Source organism: Ascaphus truei, chromosome 10, assembly GCF_040206685.1.
Source record: "Ascaphus truei isolate aAscTru1 chromosome 10, aAscTru1.hap1, whole genome shotgun sequence".
In the NCBI taxonomy this organism is placed as follows: Eukaryota; Metazoa; Chordata; class Amphibia; order Anura; family Ascaphidae; genus Ascaphus; species Ascaphus truei.
The window spans coordinates 9277480-9301395 of NC_134492.1; the positions used below are offsets into that span (position 1 = coordinate 9277480).

Here is a 23916-nt window from a genome sequence, read left to right on the forward strand (position 1 = left end):
AGTAATGCACAGCTCATCTTCCGAGTAAAATTACATGACTCATTCACACTCACACAGGCATATAATTACATAAACACAAAGCTACGTTGTCACACTTTTTAATCTGCAAACATTAAAACAACACTGTTAAAAGGGCATTTTTATTAGGCTCAGATCAGCACCCATGAAAGTACAGCAGTTTATCTACGGGAACTGTCACTCAAACGGCAGGAAACGGTTGTGGGTAATAATGTATTCTATGAATCTGTGTGTCAGACTGGAATCCAGCACTGAAGGGGTTTCCGTGGTTTTTATTTTCCCATTGTCTCCCTCTTGGGGAAAGGCCCCTCATGGGCTTTGAATTTGTATGTAAATTATAGGTCTTCCCTGCTAGACTCATACTAGTCTGGTTTATCCAATAAGTAGGAAATACAATAGCACAATGCCCTTGGATCAGATAACACAGATAAAAACACAACAGCAGGGAAATTGACAAACGCACAAGGATCACTCCGTCTACTCGTCTTCCTATTACCTGATGTATGTTTAGGATGGAATATTTGTCTATCCCAAGCCGTTCTGAATCTATTAGCTCGCACTACCTCTGCTGTAAAACTATTCCATGCATCTAATATCCTGGCAATTAAGAATGCCATCTTGCTTATCCCTCTGGCCTAAACTCGTACAGCTTCAGAGCACAGACGGTGTGCATTACCATGCTTCTTTTCTAGGAAAACTCTTTACATGTGGACACAAAAAAAAACAGATGACCAAAAAGTCCTTAATTCCAAATGAAGAGGATCCAAGTGTTGTGATCTTCTAAGGGCTTGCTTCCTCAGCCCTTCAAGGTTCAACCAGGGCACCTCCAAATATGTATGCAAACGAAAAGAAGACAAACACCGACCTCTTTAAGTAAGATTGAAAGTGCAAGCGAAACTAGTAGGGTTCGTATGGTGGTATTATACTTTTAGAAGTTAGAGGACTGCAAGGATTGTAGGCTGCTTTTTGCTGGCACGCGGCCAGAGATGACGCAATAGACGTCAGACGCAAGACGTCAGTGTTGGGAGCAAGAACCCGGACGTAACTGAGTGATCACCGCGCGGGGAGCACTGCTATTGCGGGCGACGGCAGAGTTCCTGAGCCGCAGGTCCTACACGGTAACCCCTGACGAGCGACCAATCCGTAGAGACGACAGGACATCATAACGAGACACTCATAAGAACGGTATCCATATGATGTGTGTCACGGATTTGTCGTTGATGAAATTGAGTCCCTACCACATTGCCTACCTACCCTTGTACTCCTCCGACTCTGCACTTCAATTTCCTCACTTGTAAGTAGAATAAGGGGCTTGTGGCCCATGCATATATATTTCAATCTTACTTAAAGAGGTCTGTGTTTTTCTCCTTTTTGTTTCCATGTGGAACCTTGCCGCCTCCGGGGGCGTCGCTGATATCCCACCTACACCTCTATTCCAGACTGTTCACGTTGAGGTCCCACACTGTGCAGATAAAGTGTATGATGCAACACATGCACCACATCATCTGTTCTCTTTGCCGCACCACAATTTTGTTTATGCTATTTTGGAGATGAGACCTCCTGAATTATTCCCCCACAAGCCTCCATTGTGTGAGAGGAAGAATGCACCCGGGTGCCAGCTGCAATCCTGCCAAGTCCACAAGCAAATGGGTGAAAAGAGAACCGAGGCTTGGTAGAAATGTGTCTGACAGCGACAGCATGAATATCATACTGGAAATCTGCACATAGAACTTATCTCCCAGGAGGGGCATGAATATTCAGCAATTTAAACTTGGTGCAGCCCAAGGAAATCCAATTACAAAACTCAGTCGCTGGAAAGTTCCCTCAATCAATAATAAGCAACTAATACACAGCATGTATATTAAAAAGTGCCTTGGAGACTACAGTTCTGGTAGATTATTTAAGGTTTGTTTTGTTTCCAGTAAAATGAGATGTGTGGTACAGTATATAAGCAGACAGGATGTATATTTATTATTATTATTGAATAATTCAACCTTGCTTGTACACAAAACAGTAACACCGACTGCTATTGCTAAATTATATGGAAACAATACTATACAGAACACACACATCTAAAGCACCAGGCACGCAGCCAGACAAGTCTATAACATGAATAGACGTTAAATCAAAAAGTCCCGTTTGATGATCATAAAGGGGCCAATTCAGTATTCTCCAAAGCGGACAATCGCACAACGATTGGCTGAAAAATGCCAATGACTAGACAGCAGGGAATACTGAATCACTTCCATGGTCTTTATTCACTCCGTGCAGCTGAATATCAGGAAGGTTAAATAATTCTCTTCCACAGGGAGCAGCTAAAAAAAAAAAAGAACTTTATAGCCCCCATTCATCGGAGTGTTCGCTGCATATATTTCTGATACAGTGCAGTCTGCCACACGGTGTGAAGTTGTGAATATCAGCTGCTATTTTAAAGATAGTTGTCTAATCCTGGTGGAAAGCCGCTCTGGGCTGTTAAGCACGTCAGGGATCAAGCTGTGACTGCAAAAAGATACTAAAAGTAGAAGCTTATTTACTTGACGCCAACAAAAGATCAATACTCCACATAAAAGAAATAGGAAACTTCCCACATATATAGATAGAGGCAGAGGGCAGCCCCGCCAGCATCTAACACCTTCCAAACATCAACAGAAACACCACAGGTCAGGTGGAGACACTCTCCAGTAAGATGGTGAGAGTTCAAAAGCGACATTACACAAAGAAGGCCTGACAGCCAGGCCTACAAAGGTCTCTGTGATATAGCTACTATATATAACTATGGCCTAGATTTACTGAAGGATGATCAATAAAAAGATTGCCGTCATCGGTATTCAATGCCAATTATTTTCATCGACCCATCACCAGCGGTAAAGCAGTTATAAACGGCTTTTACTGCAGCGATATTTTGGCGACGGTTTGAACATGGCCACGTGCAAATGAGTAATGAACGGCAAAAACGTATTCACATGCTATTCCCCCCTGTCATGTAGCTGCAGCGCATGTCCTGGCGCAGTGCGTGGTGGCAGCAGCGTGGGAGGGCAGCAGCCTGCTCTGCTCTCTGCTTCCCGCGCGCTGCTTCCGCCCCCCACAATGTGTCACCCTGTGCGACTGCCTGGGTCTCCTAAAGCCACACTTATAGTAGCGGCGGCGACGGCGCACAGCACCGCCACAAGTACTTGAAGTCCGTCGCGGGTGCCCATTGTGGGCACGACCACGACGGCGCTGAGCAGCGACATGGCGACCAAAATCACTGGTCAGTTCATTGGGGCTAAGGTGAAGCGACGCGCACGCTCGTGCTTAGCGAGATCAGAGTGATTAATCTGAATGCGCTTGTCCAGGGTGTGGGTGCGAGCGCACGCGAGCGCACATGCCCGTGAGCTTGCTGCTTGCAGAGAAAGTCAAATTTGAATTTGCTGCTCGCTGATGCGTCACGTGAGTGGTTCGCCCAATGAGGCCGAATCAGCTCCGTGGCGTCACGGCTGCGCCCCATGACACGCGCCCCGCACACGCAACTAACAGGACAGAAAACGCCGGAGCAAAATGAGCGCCGAGCCCTGGCCGCAGCCATACTGAGGCCTCGCGCGCTCCCCCGGCATTTCATTTAAACGTTGTGGGGAACAGCGTGGGGGTTCTGTAAGCGCTGCGCCCCTCCCAGAAAATGTCAGGCCCCCCAATTTGCACGCCCCTGGCCTAATGCTTGCATGGGCCCTGAGTGGAAGGGTGATAATGTGGGACTTTAACCCATTTGGTGCCTGAAGACCAACCTTGCTGTGCACTGGAAGCGCATCAGGTATCAAAGGGGTTCAAATGATTGTCTGTTATGGGATATATGATTAGGGTGTCCTGATTTGTATCACATTACCCTATGGTAGACATGTACTGTATTTGCATGTGAACTTTTGGACTTATTCAAGAAAAACTTCACGGTTCTCATGAATTGTCACCAAACGTCACATGAGTTGCTTAATGCGCAGCTTATCGTGCATATAGAAATCTTAGTGTATATTGAATTACAATCAGAAAAAATATTCTGCATTTTTTTTTTTACGGAACGCTGAATTTTATCGCAATTTGTAAATCTAGGCCTATGTATTTTAACAGTCTACCGAGATACTCATATTTACTATATAATGCAGCATATTTATTTATGGAGCCGTAGAAAACGTAAAAAAGCTTAGAAAACCTTCCCAGAAGCATTTCTCAGAATACATACAGACCTGAGCATCGGCTTTTAAGTTATACTTTCCCACAGAAATTGCCTGAACAAATGCACTTTGCTCATTGGAAGGGAAAAACAGGTTACTTTTGCTTGCAGCTTTTCTGCAGACAATTTAAGTGTTTAATGACGCTGTTACTAACGGAATATCAGGCTGATAGCAGAAGATTGCGGCCTGTAGCTTCTCCACTTGTATTAAAAACCAGAGCAAACCCCAAATCACTGGCGGACTATTATGTGGAAAAGACGTCAAACAGTTACTGCTGTGCTGGGGTTACATCTACTGCCACAAAGTCAGGCAAACCAGTACACAGAGCACTTTAACTGATTACATCGTCTGCAACCCTGAAACCCTCTGTCCTTTTTACATTACAATGGGCATTTAACCATGACAGGGCCTCCCATCGTTCTTATTCCATGACAGGGTCTCCCATCGTTCTTATTCCATGCCAGGGTCTCCATCGTTCTTATTCCATGACAGGGTCTCCCATCGTTCTTATTCCATGACAGGATCTCCCATCGTTCTTATTCAATGACAGAAATCCATCGCTCACCGATCAGGACAGATTCTGAACACTGTGTATTTTTCATTTTGTTTAGTAGTACAATTCCCAACTTGTTTTACTTAACCCCATTATACTCCGTGCTAGTTACACAAACCTCTGTTATAGACAGTACCGGGGTGGAACATTTTTTGTTTTCTTTTGCTGTAACAATATGGCACATTTAGAGCAATCCTGGAGAGTTTTGGAGACAAACCATACAGGGACTAAACACAATGACACCTACAAAATCACCAGCACCTCGGATCCTCTGAACAAAGGGTTAAAAAACAACGAGGGATCTTTACACTTAAATTCTGATATTAAAATGGGACAGGAGTTTCTCTTAATAAAGTTACATGTGTCATAGATGATATGTACAGTACAAAATGGTTTATGCATCGATAGGATGACTTAGGGGAGCTACGTGTTGCATATGTAATAAATAGATGCGCTGATTTTTATTGGATCTTTGCATCATTTTTTTTCATCTTTTATTAATTCTTGCAAATCCATTGGCCAATCCAGATATATGAAAATTAAAACGCTTGGTGCTCAAGTCAAACAGAAGAAATTACTAAGAGCAGCAGAGAGAATATAACTGAATGCCACATGGCAGTATTTGCAGCAGAAATATAACTGTTCTCAGTATGGTGACAAAAACAGAATACGTGATTAAAAAGCTGGACGTGATAGGACATGTGGAGTGGAGAAAGTATCCAAGAACCGGTGCTACAAAATGATAAGCAGTAGCACTGCAACAATAAGAAATAAATGTGTCAGTCCTGCCACAGAACCAAATCCACTGTAGTCATTGGCATATCAAGATGGCATGGGGCTCACGGTGTGCAAACATGGTATGAAACCTCGGGAAGGGGGCCAATATGTGGTAGGGAGCGGGGGTCCTGAGCACTGACCTCCAGAAGTAAAGCTCCGCCACTACCCTCACTAATCCCGGCGTCTTAGGCACAACCCGTAAACCCCGAGGGGCGCGGTACTCACAGACTTGACTCGTCGCAGCCAACCACCAGTTGCCGTGGTTTTCAAAGACTTGATCCAGGTGCAGTATCAGCGTGCTCCAGCCGAAATCAATCGGAGAAGAGTAGGTATGGCGGGTCACAGCCGCCCGTGGGGTAAGGAAATGCGCAATGAATAGATAAATAAAAACAGTCTTTAATGTGCACTAGACATAACAAAATGCCACAAGAATATTCTGACGCGTTTCGTCACTCTTTGACAAAGTCCTAGTTACAGGAAGAAACGCGTCAGAGTATTCTTGTGGCATTTTGTTATGTCTAGTGCATATTAAAGACTGTTTTTATTTATCCATTGATTGCGCATTTCCTTACCCCACGGATGGCTGTGAACCGCCATAGCTACTCTTCTCCGACTTGACACCCTGTCATAGAATAAGAACGATGGGAGACCCTGTCATAGAATAAGAACGATGGGACACCCTGTCATAGAATAAGAACGATGGAGACCCTGTCATAGAATAAGAATGATGGGAGACCCTGTCATAGAATAAGAACGATGGGAGATCCTGTCATAGAATAAGAACGATGGGAGACCCTGTCATGGAATAAGAACGATGGAGACCCTGTCATGGAATAAGAATGATGGAGACCCTGTCATAGAATAAGAACGATGGGAGACCCTGTCATGGAATAAGAATGATGGGAGACCCTGTCATGGAATAAGAATGATGGGAGACCCTGTCATAGAATAAGAATGATGGGAGACCCTGTCATGGAATAAGAATGATGGGAGACCGTCATAGAATAAGAACGATGGGAGACCCTGTCATGGAATAAGAACGATGGGAGACCCTGTCATGGGATAAGAACGATGGGAGCCTCTGTCATGGAATAAGAACGATGGGAGCCTCTGTCATAGAATAAGAACGATGGAGACCCTGTCATGGAATAAGAACAATGGGAGCCTCTGTCATGGAATAAGAATGATGGAGACACTGTCATGGAATAAGAATGATGGAGACCCTGTCATGGAATAAGAATGATGGGAGCCTCTGTCATGAAATAAGAATGATGGAGACCCTGTCATGGAATAAGAACGATGGGAGACCCTGTCATGGAATAAGAACGATGGGAGCCTCTGTCATAGAATAAGAATGATGGAGACCCTGTCATGGAATAAGAATGATGGAGACCCTGTCATGGAATAAGAACGATGGGAGACCCCGTCATGGAATAAGAACGATGGGAGACCCTGTCATGGAATAAGAATGATGGAGACCCTGTCATGGAATAAGAACGATGGGAGACCCTGTCATGGAATAAGAATGATATGAGACCCTGTCATAGAATAAGAACGATGGAGACCCTGTCATGGAATAAGAACGATGGGAGACCCTGTCATGGAATAAGAATGATGGGAGACCCTGTCATGGAATAAGAACGATGGGAGACCCTGTCATGGAATAAGAATGATGGGAGACCCTGTCATGGAATAAGAATGATGGGAGACCCTGTCATAGAATAAGAATGATGGGAGACCCTGTCATGGAATAAGAATGATGGGAGACCGTCATAGAATAAGAATGATGGGAGACCCTGTCATGGAATAAGAATGATTAGGTTTTAAGGCTGGAAATCTGCTGGATCCTTGCATGCTGCACTTTATAAACCATATCCCAAACCACTGTTAAAAAAACAGATTAATCTCTGTCCATCCACCTTTTCCTTTGCTCGGTTCACTTTGGGACTTATCATCGCAAATCTACATATATCATTTCTAATAAACGTAATGGAAAAACACTTGAAACCCATGCAGACACTGGAATGCCAGCAATTAATTATTTAGTACGACAAAGCAAAATGACCCAAATAGAGTTTGCTGCGCTCCTAGTTATGACCTGTCCGATCCACCCCAACATAAGAAGCCAATGTGACATACAGATAATTAATACTACTGTCTTTCCATTTACAGCTCATGTTATATAATGGTCAACAGACAGAGGCATAATATTAAAAAGTAGGAGTAGGATTCATGTCTGAAATCCGGAAATATTTCTCTCTGCGACAATTCCCCACTGTGCTGAGAACATGAAAACCCTTGTGTCAGTGACACAGCTGAACAATGCATGGCAGGCTCCCCTGGCACAGAACGGGTTAATATGACATTTGTTCTGATGCATTATTAATGTTTTACAAAGCAGCTGACACATGGGAGTGTGGAGGATGAGCGACAAGCAAAATAAGCGTCCAATGAGAAAGCAAGCCTGACATTTTCTTACGATCAGCATCTAAAAGGAGGTCATTCAACTCATCGCGGTGTTAAACGGCTTCGAACTACCACGTGCAGGTTCTGCGGTCACTTCGAGATGCGCAGGGATTATTATTACGTACGTTCCTTTAAACGCATTCATTGTAGGAGTTGAGCATTTTGTTTTCTCTTTTTAATCAGACTCTTGTAATAACCTTAAGGCAGGGCCGGCCAACTCCAGTCCTCAAAGGCCACTATCAGGTCAGGGTTTCAGGATATATCCCTGCTTCAGCACAGTGCCACACACAGCGGGTTACATCTATATTGTGGAATGTACTACCAATGGAGACTGTTGATGGCAGATACAATAGATATATTTAATAAAAGGCTTGAGATCTTTTAGAAAGGAAAGATATGCAGAACCGTTCAGAACTGATGCCCTAGTAGTATATAAAATAATGCCGATTAGGTGCCATACATTTTGTTAGATCAATATAGCATGTACTGTGCATTGTATTGCAGGTATTACAGTGAGCATGGGAAAATGTTACGCGTGGTTCACAACCTGGGTTCTTCTGTAGTAAAATACATTACTTTTAATTGAATGACCACTTGAGAAAGCTTTTCATTTTTTTATGTCTCCGATGTTAGCCCATACGTATTAAAAAAGTGGAAAATCCATGTTATTTCTAATACACACAACACACACACACACACACACACGCACGCACGCACGCACGCACACACACACACCTTTATCAAGAGAATAATATTACATAAACAAGAAAAGATTTACATAGTGTATTAAGTGTTATACAGTGCTGGTAGCTATATACACCCACTATAATATTTAACTGGTTGGAAGTTCATTCCTTCACTGAGCCCATTCCTATAAACCGCAGATACACTTAGAAACGTAGTGGCTGATAAGGACTCGTTAGCCTCTGTACTCTGCACCCTTTCCCTATACTGTGTGCTATAAAATCCGACACCCCACATTACCAAATCCAAGACCTTCTTTCTCCTGCAGGTTTCTCTCTGTCTGAAAGCATTGTGTAATTCTCTTTTGCTTTATTGCCTCTAACGCTGCTTCTAGAAAAGTGCCTCCTTGCTTCTCCTCCACACCCCTCTGCTGAAAACCTTGATCCCCTTCATTTCTCCTGAATATGACTCCCTCCCTCCCGTACCTTGTTATGCCTTTGAGAAACCCGGAGACAATCTGAAAGTGTCTCTCATAGCCCCTTCCCTCCAGGGGGTACATGGTGAGGTCTTTTAATCTATCCTTAAACTACACATAATGCTTGAAAAACCTGTGCTCATACTGTAGATTAAATGGCAGTCATGTAATTGACATAACCTAGCGGTGCAAAAGCAACATTACAATCTACTGCCCTGCTGCAAACATGGACCCAGGGACAGTAATAGAAAGTCGCATACAATTTTGAATCTTCGGCATCATTTATTTTTGGAGTACAAACACGCCTCCCCTTAAGGGGCATTGCAATACTTTACAGTTAAAGAAATTAAAATGATAAGCAATTGTTTTCAATGCACTTCATATCACATGGGATTATCCAGACGAATACTGCCCAGAACCACGCAGCACTCCAATAATAAACATTGCATGGATGTTATAGACACCATTTGGTGGTTACTTGCAGATCGGTGTACAGCTGTTGTGCTAAGAAGCCGTCGACTGTAAAATGCTACGTTACAGCATCTAACACTGTGGTACCCAACTCTAGTCTTCAAGTACCCCAACAGGTCAGATCTTGAGGATAGCCCTGCTTCAGCACAGGTGGCTCAATCAGTGGCTCAGTCGAAGAAGCAGAGATATCCTCAAAACCTGACCTGTCGGGGATTCTTGAAGACTAGAGTTGGGTACCACGGATCTAACAAATAAAAGACTGTACAGTCTTCAGTTTCCGTGAACACCTTCCTGGAAGACATTACATCCTATTCAAGTTTATAGACTTTGGCCGAAGACTGCTTAGATGATATGGGCCACGATGCATTTTTACATGACATTTTCGGTCTGATTTATTTCTATGCAAGTGTCCTGATATCCCACAACCAAGTCTTCCCCAAACGAGTGAGGGCTGAGCTCAAATGTACTGTGGAATATTATTACTTTTCTAAACAACCTAATTTTGAGCATATTCGGTGTCAAAAAAATATTCATAAAAACAACAATATAATGCTCAAATCTATTGTTAATTCACATTTTTACTTACCCACTACAAAAATAACTCTGGATCTCTTCAACTCTTCTGTATAAAAAGCAGAAAGGGGGATTAAAAAGAATGATATGAACATTTTCTACCACAATTAACAAGGTGAGCTGCTTTTCCTTTATGAGCTTTTTGAGCCATATTCAGAGATTTTGCACATTTATCATTTTAAAAACTCAATACATTATTTATACTTTGCAGCTGCAATTTCTACCCTGCCCGTGGGTTCTATCGTTTTGTCATTCGAGGTGACATCGCTGCTATTCTGCGCTGTGCGCGGTTATCCCCGGAGTTGTCATTTTTACACATTGAAGTTGTATTTAAAAGATAAATGATACCTTTTCAGAAAAAAATCTCCACCTAATATAACAACAATCTTGAGGTTGGCCGGTGCTAACTCAGCGAGGAGATATCAGAAGATGAGGAGATAAGTATTGCTTGGAGATAAACAGCATCAATAGATTAACTTGGCAGCGCTAGAAAGCCTGCAACAATATACTGTGTGCTATTCTTGGACTAAAAGAGGTAATTTGGTCTACTGAGATGGAGCACTCGAGCTGCACCAAATATCCCCCAATTCATAATTGAATCTAGAGAAAAAGATCCAGTATTTGTGTAATGATACTCTGAGGTACACACTCAGGTTGTACTAGAAGGGATGGCTGTTGCAGATGAGCTGCTAAGGGACATTACAAACAGGTGCTCAAGTTCAGCCACATCCATAACGTGCTGGCATGCTGTCCAATTACAGGTATATTCTGCTACCAGTGCTACCTCGCTGCCCCCAGTTTGGGGGTCCCTGAAGTATCATGTTACAGCACTTTGGAATTTACAGTCACTGCAAGTTACTGCTGCTAATGGGTGAATGGAGCCGGGAGACCTTCGTTATGCTGATGTATGGGATATGCAGGGTAACATTTAGACATACACTATCAATAGGCAATCTCTCCAGTGATTAAAGTACTGCTGGAATGGGACCCCCTAATGAGCATTTTTGATACATCATGGGTACAGAAAAATACATATCAGCAAATACACGTCCCAATGCAGAAACTGAGCACAGAGCGTGGGGCAAATACACGTCCCAATGCAGAAACTGAGACAGAGCGTGGGGCAAATACACGTCCCAATGCAGAAACTGAGCACAGAGCGTGGGGCAAATACACGTCCCAATGCAGAAACTGAGACATAGCGTGGGGCAAATACACGTCCCAATGCAGAAACTGAGACATAGCGTGGGGCAAATACACGTCCCAATGCAGAAACTGAGCACAGAGCGTGGGGCAAATACACGTCCCAATGCAGAAACTGAGACATAGCGTGGGGCAAATACACGTCCCAATGCAGAAACTGAGCACAGAGCGTGGGGCAAATACACGTCCCAATGCAGAAACTGAGACATAGCGTGGGGCAAATACACGTCCCAATGCAGAAACTGAGCACAGAGCGTGGGGCAAATACACGTCCCAATGCAGAAACTGAGCACAGAGCGTGGGGCAAATACACGCCCCAATGCAGAAACTGAGCACAGAGCGTGGGGCAAATACACGCCCCAATGCAGAAACTGAGACAGAGCGTGGGGCAAATACACGTCCCAATGCAGAAACTGAGACAGAGCGTGGGGCAAATACACGTCCCAATGCAGAAACTGAGCACAGAGCGTGGGGCAAATACACGTCCCAATGCAGAAACTGAGACAGAGCGTGGGGCAAATACACGTTCCCAATGCAGAAACTGAGACATAGCGTGGGGCAAATACACGTCCCAATGCAGAAACTGAGACATAGCGTGGGGCAAATACACATCCCAATGCAGAAACTGAGCACTGAGCGTGGGGCAAATACACGTCCCAATGCAGAAACTGAGCACTGAGCGTGGGGCAAATACACGTCCCAATGCAGAAACTGAGCACTGAGCGTGGGGCAAATACACGTCCCAATGCAGAAACTGAGACATAGCGTGGGGCAAATACACGCCCCAATGCAGAAACTGAGCACAGAGCGTGGGGCAAATACACGCCCCAATGCAGAAACTGAGACAGAGCGTGGGGCAAATACACGTCCCAATGCAGAAACTGAGCACTGAGCGTGGGGCAAATACACGTCCCAATGCAGAAACTGAGACATAGCGTGGGGCAAATACACGTTCCCAATGCAGAAACTGAGCACATAGCGTGGGGCAAATACACGTCCCAATGCAGAAACTGAGACATAGCGTGGGGCAAATACACGTCCCAATGCAGAAACTGAGACATAGCGTGGGGCAAATACACGTCCCAATGCAGAAACTGAGACAGAGCGTGGGGCAAATACACGTCCCAATGCAGAAACTGAGACATAGCGTGGGGCAAATACACGTTCCCAATGCAGAAACTGAGCACAGAGCGTGGGGCAAATACACGTCCCAATGCAGAAACTGAGCACAGAGCGTGGGGCAAATACACGTCCCAATGCAGAAACTGAGACATAGCGTGGGGCAAATACACGCCCCAATGCAGAAACTGAGCACAGAGCGTGGGGCAAATACACGTCCCAATGCAGAAACTGAGCACAGAGCGTGGGGCAAATACACGTCCCAATGCAGAAACTGAGCACAGAGCGTGGGGCAAATACACGTCCCAATGCAGAAACTGAGCACAGAGCGTGGGGCAAATACACGTCCCAATGCAGAAACTGAGACATAGCGTGGGGCAAATACACGCCCCAATGCAGAAACTGAGACAGAGCGTGGGGCAAATACACGTCCCAATACAGAAACTGAGCACATAGCGTGGGGCAAATACACGTCCCAATGCAGAAACTGAGCACAGAGCGTGGGGCAAATACACGTCCCAATGCAGAAACTGAGCACAGAGCGTGGGGCAAATACACGTCCCAATGCAGAAACTGAGACAGAGCGTGGGGCAAATACACGTCCCAATGCAGAAACTGAGCACAGAGCGTGGGGCAAATACACGTCCCAATGCAGAAACTGAGCACTGAGCGTGGGGCAAATACACGTCCCAATGCAGAAACTGAGCACAGAGCGTGGGGCAAATACAAGCCCCAATGCAGAAACTGAGCACAGAGCGTGGGGCAAATACACGCCCCAATGCAGAAACTGAGCACAGAGCGTGGGGCAAATACACGTCCCAATGCAGAAACTGAGCACAGAGCGTGGGGCAAATACACGTCCCAATGCAGAAACTGAGACAGAGCGTGGGGCAAATACACGTCCCAATGCAGAAACTGAGCACAGAGCGTGGGGCAAATACACGTCCCAATGCAGAAACTGAGACATAGCGTGGGGCAAATACACGTCCCAATGCAGAAACTGAGCACAGAGCGTGGGGCAAATACACGCCCCAATGCAGAAACTGAGACATAGCGTGGGGCAAATACACATCCCAATGCAGAAACTGAGACATAGCGTGGGGCAAATACACGTCCCAATGCAGAAACTGAGACATAGCGTGGGGCAAATACACGTCCCAATGCAGAAACTGAGACATAGCGTGGGGCAAATACACGTCCCAATGCAGAAACTGAGCACAGAGCGTGGGGCAAATACACGTTCCCAATGCAGAAACTGAGCACAGAGCGTGGGGCAAATACACGTCCCAATGCAGAAACTGAGCACAGAGCGTGGGGCAAATACACGTTCCCAATGCAGAAACTGAGCACAGAGCGTGGGGCAAATACACGTCCCAATGCAGAAACTGAGCACTGAGCGTGGGGCAAATACACGTCCCAATGCAGAAACTGAGCACAGAGCGTGGGGCAAATACACGCCCCAATGCAGAAACTGAGCACAGAGCGTGGGGCAAATACACGTCCCAATGCAGAAACTGAGACAGAGCGTGGGGCAAATACACGTCCCAATGCAGAAACTGAGCACAGAGCGTGGGGCAAATACACGTCCCAATGCAGAAACTGAGCACAGAGCGTGGGGCAAATACACGCCCCAATGCAGAAACTGAGACAGAGCGTGGGGCAAATACACGCCCCAATGCAGAAACTGAGCACATAGCGTGGGGCAAATACACGTCCCAATGCAGAAACTGAGACATAGCGTGGGGCAAATACATGTCCCAATGCAGAAACTGAGACATAGCGTGGGGCAAATACACGCCCCAATGCAGAAACTGAGACATAGCGTGGGGCAAATACACGTCCCAATGCAGAAACTGAGCACAGAGCGTGGGGCAAATACACATCCCAATGCAGAAACTGAGCACAGAGCGTGGGGCAAATACACGCCCCAATGCAGAAACTGAGCACAGAGCGTGGGGCAAATACACGTCCCAATGCAGAAACTGAGCACAGAGCGTGGGGCAAATACACGTCCCAATGCAGAAACTGAGCACAGAGCGTGGGGCAAATACACGTCCCAATGCAGAAACTGAGACATAGCGTGGGGCAAATACACGTCCCAATGCAGAAACTGAGACAGAGCGTGGGGCAAATACACGTCCCAATGCAGAAACTGAGCACAGAGCGTGGGGCAAATACACGTCCCAATGGAGAAACTGAGCACAGAGCGTGGGGCAAATACACGTCCCATTGCAGAAACTGAGCACAGAGCGTGGGGCAAATACACGTTCCCAATGCAGAAACTGAGCACAGAGCGTGGGGCAAATACACATCCCAATGCAGAAACTGAGCACAGAGCGTGGGGCAAATACACGTCCCAATGCAGAAACTGAGCACAGAGCGTGGGGCAAATACACGTCCCAATGCAGAAACTGAGCACAGAGCGTGGGGCAAATACACGTCCCAATGCAGAAACTGAGCACAGAGCGTGGGGCAAATACACGTCCCAATGCAGAAACTGAGCACAGAGCGTGGGGCAAATACACGTCCCAATGCAGAAACTGAGACATAGCGTGGGGCAAATACACGTCCCAATGCAGAAACTGAGACAGAGCGTGGGGCAAATACACGTCCCAATGCAGAAACTGAGACAGAGCGTGGGGCAAATACACGTCCCAATGGAGAAACTGAGCACAGAGCGTGGGGCAAATACACGTCCCAATGCAGAAACTGAGCACAGAGCGTGGGGCAAATACACGTTCCCAATGCAGAAACTGAGCACAGAGCGTGGGGCAAATACACATCCCAATGCAGAAACTGAGCACAGAGCGTGGGGCAAATACACGTCCCAATGCAGAAACTGAGCACAGAGCGTGGGGCAAATACACGTCCCAATGCAGAAACTGAGCACAGAGCGTGGGGCAAATACACGCCCCAATGCAGAAACTGAGCACAGAGCGTGGGGCAAATACACGTCCCAATGCAGAAACTGAGCACAGAGCGTGGGGCAAATACACGTCCCAATGCAGAAACTGAGCACAGAACGTGGGACAAATACACGTCCCAATGCAGAAACTGAGACATAGCGTGGGGCAAATTAGTTGCACTGTCCCCACAGCAGTAATACACAGACACAGGGGCGTTTTCACGGGCTCACGTATGACAGCCTTCCTTGGCCTCACAGAACAGAAGTAATGATATAAACCGTTACTTTACATTGTGCTGGTGTATTTCTTGCCTTTCCGTTTCTCAAAAACATTACTTTTTTGATGAGTTTTCCCCTGTTTGGTATTTTACTGGCATCAGCGGTTACCATAGCAACCTCTGGTTTAATGTGTGTGGATAGTAGCAGCCATTTTAATTTCCCTGGGAGGCAAATTTTCAGCAAATTATAGAATGCAAATACAGAATTTAAACAGGACGGTTATGCTAAATACAGCAGCAGAAGGTACCACAGGCGCATTTTAGAAAATGGTAAAAAAAAAAAAAAAGGAAACATTTATTTTATATGGCTGCTTTAATTCAAAGTTCTACATTTTAGCTAACTAAATGACCTACTTTGTCATTCCCCTACTATTTCTGATTGATGTATTAGATGTGATTCAAGACTAATTAAACATTATGCATAAGTACCGTAGTGTCGGATATCTGAACTTGAAACCTACCTCTGAGGTAATCCTCCCCAAAGAGATGCATCAGCTCATCTGTCTGAGAAGAGACATTAATAGAGAAGAAAGGGATTATATACATGGTATAGAGACTCCCGGCTGATAACATGACGCACACACTGTGCAGATTTCAGATTTAGGGGCTAATTCAATACGCTTAGAAGCGGTCTTTCAGGACATTAAGAGCGAAAACTCCCAACTGACTTAAATGAGAGTTTTCGGTGATTCAGAGTACCGGCATATTGAATTACCCCCTTATAGACTGCTGTTATTACTGTATGTTGTTACCCCCTTACAGACTGCTGTTATTACTGTATGTTGTTACCCCCTTACAGACTGCTGTTATTACTGTATGTTGTTACCCCCTTACAGACTGCTGTTATTACTGTATGTTGTTACCCCCTTATAGACATGAAACATTGCAAAGGTAAAATGTTTTTTGTGCAAAGGTTACGCCATAGAAAGCAAGTCTCTGTTTAACACAAATAGAGAGAGGAATTTGCTCACACTGTGCGTTCTAGTGCAGCAGAAATGCCCATATCCTCTAAGCAGTAGTATTCCATGAGACAACTTCTGGTCCCGGAGGAAACATTACAATTTACTTTTAGAATAGCACTGTTTAGTATTTTTTGGGCCAAAACAGAAAGGCACATAGAATTGGAATGCAAACAATGAAATATATAGCTAGCGCACACATCAACTGATGTATCGGTCCTTAAATGACTTTATCGGAGATGCCCGCCTCCAAAGACTCGATCAGTAAGATTTGGGGAATTCTGGTATTATAATGAAAAATAACTTTTATCAGTCAAACTCCATTAAGAAGGTGGCTAAAAATCTGTGAGACTGACTCCAAGTCAGGGGCTCACAGAAAATCAATGAGAGTTGATAACTCCTTAATCAAGGTCCTATAATAATATAGGTCCCGAGGGCCCGAAAAGTCGGGCGCGGTATACATCAACGCCCCCTGTATTTTGTTATTTACATTTTGATTTTTTTTTATGCCTGTGTTCTGTATGCTTTTAAATCCCAGATTTGTAACAATTTATCATAATTTTTTTTTTTTAAACCTGTACATTATCTAATGCCAAAACCCAAATCCCTGATATTGTATGAGATAATGCATGGTGGGAGTTTACACGCGGCTTAGAGGGCAGCGCACACATGTAAGGGGCCAGCTGTGCAGGATAAATAGTGGAAATGCATGCAAGCAGATTAAAGATGATCCTCTGCGTTGCTTTTGGCAGTCTACAAAGATCAAAGTATTGGTATTTTATGTATTATTTTTATTTATTTATAAAATATTTTACCAGGATGTAATACATTGAGAGTTACCTCTCGTTTTCAAGTATGTCCTGGGCACAGAGTAAAACAAATAGTACATGGTTACAAATACAGTTACATAAATGAACAGGGTATACATTATATACAAGACATTGCGTGCACAGTTAAAGAAAATATATATTATGAGCGTATGAAACAGTTACAGACCAGGTTAAAGTGTGAGACAGCCTTAGATTTGAAAGAACTTAAACTGGTGCTGGATGTGAGAGTCTCTGGTAGGTTGTTCCAGTTTTGGGGTGCACGGAAGGAGAAGGAGGAACGTCCGGATACTTTGTTGAGCCTTGGGACCATGAATAGTCTTTTGGAGTCTGATCTCAGGTGATAAGTGCTTCAATTGGTAGGGGTGAGGAGCTTGTTCAGGTAGCTGGGTAGCTTGCCCATGAAGAATTTAAAGGCAAGACAGGAAAGGTGAACTTTGCGCCTAGACTCTAGTGTTGACCAATCTAGTTCTTTGAGCATTTCGCAGTGATGTGTGTTGTAGTTGCATTAGAGAACAAAACGACAAATTGAATTGTAGAGGGTGTCAAGTTTGCTAAGGTGGGTTTGAGGAGCCGAGCCATATACTATGTCTCCATACTCAATAATTGGCATTATCATCTGCTGTGCGATACGCTTTCTGACCAGGAGACTTAGGGAGGATTTGTACCTGTAAAGTAACCCTAGTTTGGCATAGGTCTTGGTTGTCAGGGTATCAATGTGCATCCCGAATGTTAAGTGGGAGTCAAACCATAAGCCCAGGTATTTAAAACTAGTGACAGGTGTTAGGGTGGTGTTAGCATTGGTTCTAATCAGGAGCTCAGTCACTGGAAGCTTTACAAATTTAGTCTTGGTCCCAAATACCATTGTTACAGTCTTGTCAGTGTTTAAAAACAGTTTGTTTTGGGAAATCCAGTTTTCGAGTCTCAAAAAGTCAGACTGAAGTATGTGTTGAAGGTCAGAGAGGCTATGACTGTGTGCATATAGGATTGTGTCATCTGCATACATGTGTATTGAGGCTTCCTTACAAGCTGTGGGAAGATCATTAATGAACACTGAGAAGAGTAGGGGCCCCAGAACAGAGCCTTGCGGGACACCACAGGTGATATCCAGGGGGTTGGAGTTAGAGCCTGAGATGGACACATGTTGGGATCTTCCTGATAGGTAGGACTGAAACCAGTTTAAAGCATGCTTCCCTATTCCAGAGCTCTGGAGTTTGTTAAGCAGGATAGCATGATCAACAGTATCAAAAGCCTTTGCAAAATCTAGGAATACTGCACCAGTGAGTTGTCACCGTTCCATTCCACACTGGATTTCATTGCAAACTTTTAGCAGGGTAGTTACAGTGGAGTGTTTGGGGCAAAATCCAGATTGGAATTGGCTAGGGAGATTTGTCTTGGTGTAGAGCTTAATTGGGAGTGGACACATTTTTCCATGACTTTGGATAGAATTGGGAGAAGTGAGATTGGCCTGTAGTTTGAGACAGTGTTTTTGTCCCCATTTTTGAAGATTGGGACAACTCTGGCAGTTTTCCAGGTCTTAGGGATATGGCCTGCAGACAGGATAGAGTTGACTATGGACGCAATTGGTTTGGCAATGGCTGGGGCACAAGTCGTAGGAACCTAGATTGTAGTAAGTCGGGTCCACATTGGCTGCTTAGTTTTAGTTTGAGGAGCGCTTGTATAATCTCCTCTTCAGATACTGGGCCAAATTGAAAATTGTGGGCAGTGTTGGGAGGGGGTGGGACTGTAGGGATACTCCCAGGATGAGATTCATGTTTGGGGTTTGTGCTGCGTTTCGCTAATAAGTTAGTGGCACACCCCACAAAGTAATCATTGAATGCATTTGCAATGTCAGTGGGGTTTGTCAGAGTAATATCCCCCTTAGTGATATTACTTGGTTGTTGATGGTTAGGAGGCTGGAATATATTGTTGATAACCTTCCAGAAGTTAGCTGGGTTTGATGTATTCTGGTGGAGATTGTCAGAGTAATATTGGGCTTTTGCATGCCTTGTTTGCCTTGTGCACATGTTCCGCATGCATCTGTAGTGATTGAGATCCTTGGTAGTGCCAGTTACTTTGTAGCTTTTCCACAAGGCATCCCTGAACTGGTAGAGTGCTATAAGGTCAGGTGTAACCCATGGAAGGTGGGCCCCCGTACCCTTATTTTGCGTAGTGGAGCATGGGTATCGCAGAGTTTTAAGAACTCGGATTGGAAATAGTCGAGCGCAGAATCAGGCTCGGGAATTAAATCGATTCTGTGCCATGGGCAGTTGGTAAGGTCATCCAGAAACTGTTGTGGGTTAAAGTTTTTAAATGTTCTAGTGAGCAGAACTTTAGGGCTTGAATGGGGCGGTTTAATTTTCCTTACACAGTACACTATTGCATGGTCACTGAAAATATCAGGAAGGATGCCAGAGGATTGGATTCTGCTGGGGTTTGAGGAGAGAATCCAGTCTAGCAAGGAATGGTTATGCGATTTCAGGTTTGTCCGTGTGGGTTGGGAAATGAGTTGCGATAGGTTAAGTGACTTGAGTTGTATCTGGATTTTGTGGTTTTTAGGGTCAAGCCAATTGAAGCTGAAATCCCCAAGAACTAGCAGCTCACTCTTCTCATTCAGATAGGAAATGGAGCCAAGAAATTGGGTGATATCAGTCAAGGATTGTAGAGGGGCTTTAGGGGGGCGGTAGATGCCAGCAAGCAAGATGGGCTTAGAAAAGGGGAGGCAGATTTTGCCAACTAGAATTTCAAAAGAGGGTGGGCTTGGTGGGCAATTTAACAGTGTAAATTGTAATGTGTCTGCAATATAAAATAACACCCCTCCTCCTCTCTTTGACCTATCTCTCCTAAAAATGGAGTATCCCTGAATGGCAATATTTGCATCAGAGGTTTTAGGGGATAGCCATGTTTCTGTAAGAACGATGGCTTTGGGTTTATGCATAAGGCACCATGCCCTTAGTTCATCCAGTTTGGGCAGGAGGCTCCGCATGTTTATATGGGCGACAGATAGCCCTTTTTGGAATTTAAAGGTGGAATTCTCAGGGGCATGGGACAGAGCTGAAATCTGAGGACCTGGGTTAGGTTCAATATCACCTGCTAAAGAGAGTAACAGTACGAGTAGGAATTTGGGTAGTTGTTTGCAAGTTGTAGATTTGTGGTGTTTGCCACTAGAGTGAGCAGTGGTTGGTGTGCTGGTTTTTAGAGTTCTCCACCAACATTCAGTAGATAGTGCAAGACTTTTGAGTAGTCCAGGGTGTATGGTGATGTTGGGTGTGGGCCAGGATGGAGGAGTTTGTAGTGGATAGAGGGAGTAACATCTCCATGAGGCCAGGAGAAAGAAAAAAGTTAAAATACATAGCAGGTTCATGATGCCAGAGGTAGGCAGTGCTGCAAGGAGCTGTTGTGAGCAGAGTGAGTGTGAGCAGACTAACAGCAGGTGTGTGCCTGTTCCTTGTCAAATGTTTAGCTGTATTGCAATGCTAGAGTCAGTTCAGGGTTTCAGTGTATTGTGCAGTCAGTTTTGGGAGAGACTGCAGTAAATAAGTTGTAAAGGGGCGGGGGGTTAAAAAATGCAGGTTAGCAAGCTTGGGATCATAGTGTGATCTGAATAGCTTACCGTTTGTATAAGGTACTAAAACACAAATATACGCCATGATTTCCTAAATGATTCCTCCACATATTATATAAGTGATGGTGGGTAAAAAAGTGACACTAACCCTCCACCGCGCAGCGGATAAAAATATCACTTGCGAGCACAGTCACATCACTCAGACAGGTCTGCAATGCTGCCTTTCCCCATTATCTCTTAGCATACAGTGCTTCCACTGCAGCCAGGGATGCTAGGTAAAGGTATGCAAATGAGCAGTGTCATCTTTTACTTCATGTCCATTTTAACATGGACCCCTATAAGATTATGCCTGCTGCATTACACAGCTTTTTAGCACTGCCGGGGTTCAAGAAGTGTAGAGCCAGTAACCCTACTCACAGACAGTTGTTTTGGATGATTCCTAAAATGCAAAGATGTGGGAAGAAAACATTCCACCATCTGGCACAAAATACTTGGTGTCAGATATTTGAAGCCGCAAACACTGATGAAATGACTTGTATCACAGATTAATATAAACACATTGTGTATACTGTTAACTACGCGGCACAGGGACTCGCTGCATTGTGACGTTTGGAAGACATTAGAAACAGCGTCAGATCTATGTAACAATATATTGTGTGCATGATACTATATTCCTGAGAACTGCTGGAAGTAGCTTAGCTTTCAAGCAATAACACAGGAGTGGCCAACTCCAGTCCTCAAGGGCCACCAACAGGTCAGGTTTTCAGGGATACCCCTGCTTCGGCACAGGTGGTGCAGTCTTCGATTCCCGTAGAGCCACTTGTGCTGAAGCAGTTATATCCTGAAAACCCGACATGTTGGTGGCTCGAGGACTGCAGTTGGCCGGCCCTGATATATCACATACGCTACTTTTAAATTAACTTCTTTTTTTAACATGATTTTCCTGGATAAATGTAGTAAGCTTTTTTGACCAGTGACCAACAGGGTGAGGTCTCCTTAAATGGTACATGGACTGGTGGATACGCTGATCTGGGAAATAGTATAATACTATGTAAATAAATAAGTATATCACTTACACGGCCTTGTGTAAATGTTATTACATCAAGGTATCTTTACTCTCCGTCTTTTTCTTGTAGTCTGGTTTAACTTCTCCTGCTCTCCTGTTGTCGTCTCGTGCTTGAATGTTCTGAGATGTGACTCACTGCAGACTTGGCTTCTCCCTCCCAGAGGTCTCCCTCTCACAGAAAAGAAGTCATTAAGTTTCTGCAATAAATTTGCCAAAAAACAAAAGCAAAAGATCTTAGAAGCATGTAGATGGTAAGAAATATATTAGATAATGGTATAGTGATAACCAATCCCTCACACGGGCTAATGTGAGTGTTCTCACGTAACAGGAGCTTCATTCCACCTCTTCCAAGTCCCTGGAGTTGAAATGTCAGAGAATTCCAGAGAAGTGGAGTCAGGTGGTATTCAAACAAACAGTCATTCCAGATTCATTTGAATGTATTGAACCATGTAAAGTCCCCCCAGCATAAGATGGGGGGGAGGGAAGGTATGGGAAAAGAAAGATATACATTCAAATACTCACACGGGACAGGGACTTGGAAGAGGTGGAATGAAGCTCCTGTTACGTGAGAACACTCACATTAGCCCGTCTGATGGATTGGTTATCACTATACCATTATCTAATATATTTCTTACCATCTACATGCTTCTAAGATCTTTTGCTTTTGGTTTTAGGCAAATTTATTGCAGAAACGTAATGACTTCTTTTCTGTGAGAGGGAGACCTCTGGGAGGGAGAATCCAAGTCTGCAGTGAGTCACATCTCAGAACATTCAAGCACGAGACGACAACAGGAGAGCAGGAGAAGAAAAACCAGACTACAAGAAAAAGACGGAGAGTAAAGATACCTTGATGTAATAACATTTACACAAGGCCGTGTAAGTGATATACTTATTTATTTATATAGTATTATACTATTTCCCAGATCAGCGTATCCACCAGTCCATGTACCATTTAAGCTGACCTCACCCTGTTGGTGGTCTAAGAAGGAATCACCTTGAGCAATCAGCAATCAGCAGCCCTTTTCCTTACCTGGGACATAGCTGACAAATGAAATGGTTCTATTTTTTTTTTTTCACTGATGCTTGGGTGAATAATTCTCCTCATCTCCTCCTAAATATTAACTTTGTACAGTATGTAACGCTCACTATTGTTATAACCGTTCTGCCGTTCAACTGTACTCCCTCGTGTCAATGCTATATGTTGATCACCCTTTTTCGGGGGCCGCCTAGTGTAGAAGAGTGGTGGGGTCCTTCCTCTGGAAAGCCCTGGTTCCAGAGAAATGTGTTTATTTAAGATGAGTGCATCTTCCAAGATGGTTGCTGAGCAGCTTCCTACCTCAGGCAAGTCAGTAACAGTGACCACCACCTAGGTACTGGTTGGCGCACAGGTGAGGTTCCTGTCAGCAGGAATATCTCCCAAACTGGGAGACTCCTAGTGGTAACACTGGTCTGGTGGTACCAGAGACCCTCCTAGGTCAATCAGTTTAACTAATTAATTAGTACAGATTGCAGCTTTAAGAAAAAGCAGAAAACAAATCAGTGTGTGCCACCTTGACTGTGCCCAGTTTGTTATTGAATTTCCCATGCTTGACCAACACCCCTGCAAAACCTTCCTTCAATGTGGCAGACATCAGATTACATGCTGTGAATGAGGGCTTTAATAACACATTTAGAAACTATATTGCTAAGCTATGAAATTCAGGAGGTGCTAAAACACATGGGAGATTATATTAAACGGGCATAAGTGAATCATTTGCCTTATTAAATGGATTGCT

At 44.5% G+C, this 23916-nt stretch overlaps 1 protein-coding gene across 3 annotated transcripts in view; it reads right to left on the reverse strand.

Annotated features, from left to right (window-relative positions):
* The window catches only part of AK5 (adenylate kinase 5), a 148897-nt gene that overhangs the window by 22530 nt on the left and 102451 nt on the right, over positions 1–23916 (reverse strand). For 2 of the 3 annotated variants that reach the window (XM_075615765.1, XM_075615767.1), the window contains 2 exons: positions 16186–16228; positions 10233–10268 (listed from right to left, as the gene is read on the reverse strand). In XM_075615765.1, the coding sequence (XP_075471880.1) occupies positions 10233–10268; positions 16186–16228 (79 nt within the window). The remainder of the gene's footprint in view (positions 1–10232; positions 10269–16185; positions 16229–23916) is intronic. The other variant, XM_075615766.1, reaches the window with a different exon arrangement.